The 6,432-nt window shown below is 39.1% G+C and overlaps 1 protein-coding gene across 1 annotated transcript in view; it reads right to left on the bottom strand.

Moving 5' to 3' along the window:
* The window catches only part of ncapd3 (non-SMC condensin II complex, subunit D3), a 24,922-nt gene continuing 18,490 nt past the window's right edge, over positions 1 to 6,432 (bottom strand). Inside the window, exons 29-35 of the mRNA XM_023425684.2 lie at positions 4,992 to 5,159; positions 3,882 to 3,994; positions 2,633 to 2,697; positions 1,836 to 1,883; positions 1,265 to 1,327; positions 1,051 to 1,099; positions 1 to 227 (exon numbers count right to left, since the gene is read on the bottom strand). Of these exons, the coding sequence (XP_023281452.1) occupies positions 158 to 227; positions 1,051 to 1,099; positions 1,265 to 1,327; positions 1,836 to 1,883; positions 2,633 to 2,697; positions 3,882 to 3,994; positions 4,992 to 5,159 (576 nt within the window). The 3' untranslated portion in view covers positions 1 to 157. The remainder of the gene's footprint in view (positions 228 to 1,050; positions 1,100 to 1,264; positions 1,328 to 1,835; positions 1,884 to 2,632; positions 2,698 to 3,881; positions 3,995 to 4,991; positions 5,160 to 6,432) is intronic.

Here is a 6,432-nt window from a genome sequence, read left to right as displayed (position 1 = left end):
TGAAGTCAAAGATGCATTTATTATTAAAAACATAAACAAAGACAAACAGTCGCACAGACACTTTCAGGATACACATGGCAGAATATGAATCAACATCATGAGGACGAAAACAAAGATAGAGTGGTACAACAGACAGAGAACAAACAAAAACATGAAGTTAAACTTTAGATGATCTTTTCTTCCGGCGCAGAGGAGACTCCACGTTCCACTGCCTGGGATGAGGAGCTCTGAAACACACAACAGACATTTTAACAACACTTTAAAAACCCCCAGCCTCTCCCCAGAAAGTACTGACGTGATTCTGTTTTTTTGTTTTTGCTGCACTCTGTATGATCATCCTGACTTTACTGACTAAATCTTTTACACAGTGCTGTAGGCCTAAACATTTTTATCTCTAATCCTGGTGAACCAGCTGTTTAAGGATAAGGATCATTGTATTGAATACTTCTCTTAATTGTCAACAAACTCATTGTTAATATTATTAACACCCACATAAACAATGTGTCAGCCTCTCTGTGATTTCTGACCTGTCCACCCTGTCTGTGGCTCTCAGCCTGAAGACAACTGCTTTCTACTGAAGACAAATCCAAAAGAGGCTACAACAGCCGGACAGTCGTTTTTATCAAACATAATAATGTATTTGTTGAGGACTACTTTCAGCGGTGGATTAATCCACATTTGGTGCGGAGTACTTGGGGCAGCAGGATGGTGTGTGTGGACTGAGTTAAAATAAGCTCAAGTTTTAATAACAACAATGGATTTCTATGGCTCAGAGGAATAAGATACACACAGTTCTTGTTACCGGGAAACATTCAGTCCTGTCCTCTGAGGATGACATTACAAAATTTTAAAATACCATATTGGAAAAGGAAACCTGACCTACAATAATATATGACTGTGTTAAAAGAGACAAATGTTAAAATGAGTGAAATACATCTTTTATTATTGAATCAGATGACATTGTTGTTGCTATAAACTCAGTCAAACCACATGTGACAGTGTGACTAAAACACGGAAAGTGTGGAACCAAAGACAAAATGGCCGACTTACTCCTGCTCTTTCGACTGCACATGAAGAACACTGGTCTCTCCGGCAAAACCTGTGAGGACACAATGGAAACAGGTTCATTTAAACCTGTCGACCTCACTTTGATGTTTTTATTTCTGGAGGAAATGAGGTTGATTTCTAATGAGAACAGATTCTCATTTAACTGCTGCCTGAACACCTGATTGGTCAGAGTGAGGGAGAGGTCAGAGAAGCTTACTTGTTCCTCGGTCACTGAAGATTGCGCTGAGTCCTTCGTCAAAAGTTAAGTTGATGTTGACACCTGGATCACAGGGAGGAGGACAGATGGACAGGTGGGGTTGACGGTGGGAATAAAAGTTCTTATCAATGAGGTAATAACACTAAAATGAATAGATCTGCACCTTAATCACTTAAAGATAATGTGAAAACCTCCAGCAGAAAACACTTGTACAGTTCTGTTTGTGAACAGATGAAACAAACAAGATACAAGAAGCTCATCACTGAGCTTTACATGTGTTGATGTAACTATGTCTTACTCCAGATCCGTACTTAACAGATAGTGTCTTTCTAAATACATTTTTCTTTCAAGTGTAGTTTTGTAACTGTTAAAGTAAAAGTTTCTAAGGTTGGGAAAAACATTTATTCACTTTCTCATAACACCGCTGATGGTTGTGTGTTCAAGTGCCAGTGGATCTGTAACAGCGATGCACACGTGTGATGCTGGAGGATAATGTGGATGACAGTATACACATGTCTGATTATCAGATGTCTGGTGTATGATGTGTTGTAGAGCGTGGCGCAGGTTGTACCTTTAGGTGTGCTGATAGCTCTATTGTCTCCAGCTCCTTTATGTATCACTGGAAACAAAGACACACAAAACAAGTCAGTCAGGACCGAGTTTCGTCACTGATGCTGGATAGAAAAAAGACTTCAGATTGAATTAAATAATAAATCAGACCGAGAATGATATGAAATATTTTTATAGTGTTTCTATAAATATCTAAAGAATCAAGCACAACACTGGTATATATCTGCCTGGCTAGCTGCCTCACTGTCTAACTAGCACTTACTAAGCACTTAGATGTAGTACTTACTACTTACACCAAGGTCTCCTACCGTACTGAAGCTTTAGTGTTGTCCCCTACTTGTAAGTTGTTTTGGATAAAAGTGTAAATGTAAAATATCAGCCCCTTTGATGTGTTAGCGACTATCGCTTTATACATCCCACAGACGAGGAGTCGTATTGTACAGGTTAGTATTCATGTGGAGTGGTGTTTGAGTAAACCTGATGCATCTAAGTCCAGTGTTCCCTTTCTTTTAGCTCTGATTGGTCTCCAGCAGCTCCTGAGGAAAATAACTGACTCTTTAGCTGATAAATGCTCTGACTGTGTGTGTCTGTTGTTTGCCGCTGAGCAGGAAGTGGCATTTTAAAGCTTCCTCTCTGAGAAGAGCTGCCTACTGATGCTAGAAACCAGACTGATGAGAGCTGTGAGATTCAAACAAAACTTTATAGTTTTCTAGCAGAGTTGGTGATAATTCTCTGTTGGTTCATCAGCACCTGTGACAACACGTGTAAATCAGAGTTTTAACCTCCGGCATGTTTTACCTGTTTCCTGCAGAGAAACCGACTTCGACCGGACGCGTTGCTCCTGTTGGGATCTGTTCGTACGCCTGTTAATAAAACACACACGCAAAGAAACATTTACATTTAAAACATTGGGCATCCTGATGACCCAGTGGAGATGAATACCACACAACGTCCAATAAATGCCTAAAAATAATCTTCAAAAATTACCTTCCTGCTTCCTCCATTCTCAATTGTATAATGACAGTCTTATTGATGTACAGTTTTATTTTGAACAAATATTAATTGTTCTGTCTACAACACAGGGATTAAAGCGAAACCTAAATAAGAAAAAAGGAATTGCTGACCCACTGCTGCAGGCTTTTCCATTGGTCTAGAATGTTGACACGTATTAAGTAACTTGGTTGTGAATGGCCAGTGAGGCCAGTCCCAGAACACTGACACATATTTATTGAATAGAGTTTTTTTTTTAAATGGAATATTAATATAAGTGAATATTAAAATGAACATAAATGAGAAATTGTAGAGCGTGAGCAATTGTATGTCTCTATATGTCGGCTCTGTGATGGACTGGCGACCCGTCCAGGGTGTACGCCCCCCTCGCCCAATGTCAGCTGGGAGGACACAGACCAAGAGGGGCAGTGTCCAGCTGGTTTAGTGACACAGACAGACAGAGACGCACATCAGCTTCACGTTACTGTTATTTGCTGTCATTAAAATCGGAGAGGAGAGAAGACAACACAGGTTTATCCGATTGCTGTGTGGAAGGTACACCATTGCATGTGTACACTCACTGGCTTTTGTTTTTGTATTTTAAAGAGGAGACGGGTGCTGTGCCGCCTTTTTAGTGTGGCTGCTTTTTTCCTCGACATGCGGTTGCTTCCCAGAGGTTTTCATTTAAAAAAAAAGCGGAGGAAACTGAGAAAAAGGGGGATGGTCGACACAGATGGCTGCCCACCCTGAGTCTGGTTCTGCTCGAGGTTTTTGCTTCTTAAAAAGTTTTTCCTTGCCACTGTCACAGTGTTATCAGTCGGATAAAGAGTGTAGTCTAGACCTGCTCTATATGAAAAGTGCCTTGAGATAACGTCTGTTGTGACTTGGCTCTATATAAAGAAAAATTTTCTTGACTTTAGATCTACAAGTTCTCACACACTGATCTCATACGTCTGTCGTAGCTACAAAGAGCTTTAGTCCCTGGCAAAATGTAGTGATTACTGCACACGTGAAGATACTGAGTCTCTGGTGTGGATCAGCTGCTTTGGAAACCTACCTGTCAGTTTGTGACAGTCTGAGAGACGGGTGGTTTGGACGTGCCGGCTGTGGGGTGGCAAAGCTTGACAAGAGGAGGGGCCTGGACCTGGCAGGGGAGCCCTGGACTGAACCCTGAGGAAAGACCAGAATCACCATGACTGACTATGAGGAACTCCGAGACGCTGACCTGCACTTAATTCATTTAAGAAAATAACAATTTCATGTCAATAATTTCTTAAAAGAATCAATAATTATGAAACATCATGAAATACTTTTAACGAAAACCAATCACATCACAACAGTAATGGTAACATTTTTATGTATTGCATTTCTTCTTTAATCTATTTAAAATGGAAAGAGAAGTAAATCTTACACTCCCAGACCATTTATGACCCTGAATTTCTAAATATGACCTCAGACAGGGATTTTCAGTCCCTACAGAAACATTGTCACCACACACTTCTAACTGTTAGTGCTGGTTATTTTTCCAGAGTCCAAGGCGACCAACCAATAATCCAAATATGAATAAGTGTTAACCAACTATCAAAATACCTGATTATTAATTTAAAAATCGACTGACTAATCAATCAGCTCCAATTATCTTATTTTAATACAACTTAATTAATAATAATATATATATTATCAATTAATAGTAATGAATATATTGTTTCAAGTCAAACAGTTAAAATGACATTTAAAGGAATGACATTTTTGAGTCTTTACAATAGTTCTTTTTACATAACCATAGCAGTACAGGGCAGGTATTATTTTTTTTTTTTTATCTTTAAAAATTTTGAACAGTTTTATGATTTCCTGTAAATATTTTCAAACGTTTTTAAAAATTCATATAATTGCAATGTGAAATGTTTCTAACTGTCAATTAAATCACCACAATCATGTTTAAAACAACTAAAACATTGAGGAATGACTGAAGAAAACTCTAAACCTAGTTTTATATATAAAAGGATTGAATTTAGACATTATTGAGTATTAATGTATGTGTTCATAAATTGTGACAACAAATTGTGATTAACTTCACAAATATAAAGGTTCTGCTTATATCATTATTATTATTATCATATACATTAATATTGATGTTGCACTCAGTATGTATGTAGTGTATTCTGACCTGTGCAGTGGGAGTCTTAGCATCTCCCGTCAGGGTGCAGTTCTTCATCTGTTCCTCCATCTCTCTCCCCCTCTCAACCGACTTCAGAGCAAACTCCACCTCCGCCGCCAGCTGTTCGTCTCCAGAGAAAAACTCCTTCACCTCATTACGGTACTCCTGCATCGTCACCTGATGGGAACAACAGTGCCATGTCATGCATGGAGCAGTGTCACGGTGGGTTTGCTTAGCTCAAGGTCTTGCACAGTGACTCCACTCTCCCTCAACCTACATGTGCATCTACTGCTGGCGAGGCAGTGATAGGTTCTGCTGCCGCAGACGTTAGGTTACAGTCAAATGCTGCTGATGTAGATTTAGTGTTCGGGTCAGCCTCCGCAGAGGCAGGTTTAGGATTAAGCCTGCAGAAGTACAGTTAAAGTACAGGGTTGTAGAAGGGTTGGGGTCAGGGGCTATGGATGTAGAGCTGTTCTTACTGCTGCACCGCATTCTGCTCTTCTGGAGCTGGACCCGATAACGTCTAATGCATGGTCTCTGATATTACTGGTTACATTTATTCACATATCGTATCAAAACACTCAAAGATCATCAAATCATCAAATATCAATTTCCAAAAACATGTGAACCTCACATCAGACAAAAATCTGAGTCACAATTCAGTCAGACCTGAACACACAGTCATGAAAACACCACTGCAATGATCCCCCATAATTACAAGGCCTATTAGCTTTACCAGCACAATGTTGTATATGTATATATATATACTTCACTTTGAAGCACACATCAATAACATCATCTGTGCTGCATTCTTCCATCCACGCCATATCAATCACATACGTCGGTCACTTACAACCCACAGCACTGCTATTCTTGGACATTGCTTAGTCACATCTCGCATTGATTACTGTAACTCCATCCTCACTGGTCTTCCCCAGAATCCCCTCAATAGAGCGTATTACTCCTGTTCTCCAGCAACTGCACTGGCTTCCTGTTAAACACCGTACTGACTTCCTGTTTTCAAATCCCACCTCTTCAAACTTGCCTACTCTCTTTAACTCCAGCACCAGAGCCCAATCATATTTTTTTATACAATTACATTTGTTCTAATTTATTCTGTATTTTATGCCATGTACTATTTTTTTTATATAATAACAGATACATTTTATTTTTTAAATAAAATGTATCATCATTATTTATTATTATTATATATAAAGAGATATAAATATCTATTTTCTGTTTGTTGCTTGTTGAACAGGTGGTTTGATAAACTTCTTATTGGCCTTTTACTTTTTAGTACAATTACAGTAAAGTTCCTTAATAGCTCCAGTAATCTTCAGTTATCTTTACTTCACCTGGTTCTCTCGCAGCATCTACTCTGCTGTGTATGTGTGTGTGTGTGTGTGTGTGTGTGTGTGTGTGTGTGTGTGTGTGTGTGTGTGTGTGTGTG

Source organism: Seriola lalandi, unplaced genomic scaffold (assembly GCF_002814215.2).
Source record: "Seriola lalandi dorsalis isolate HSWRI2012SDOR001 ecotype SW California unplaced genomic scaffold, Sedor1 jcf7180002054795, whole genome shotgun sequence".
NCBI lineage: Eukaryota > Metazoa > Chordata > Actinopteri > Carangiformes > Carangidae > Seriola > Seriola lalandi.
Note: the sequence above shows the minus strand (reverse complement) of the source record. Positions and strands in the feature narration are given on the sequence as shown.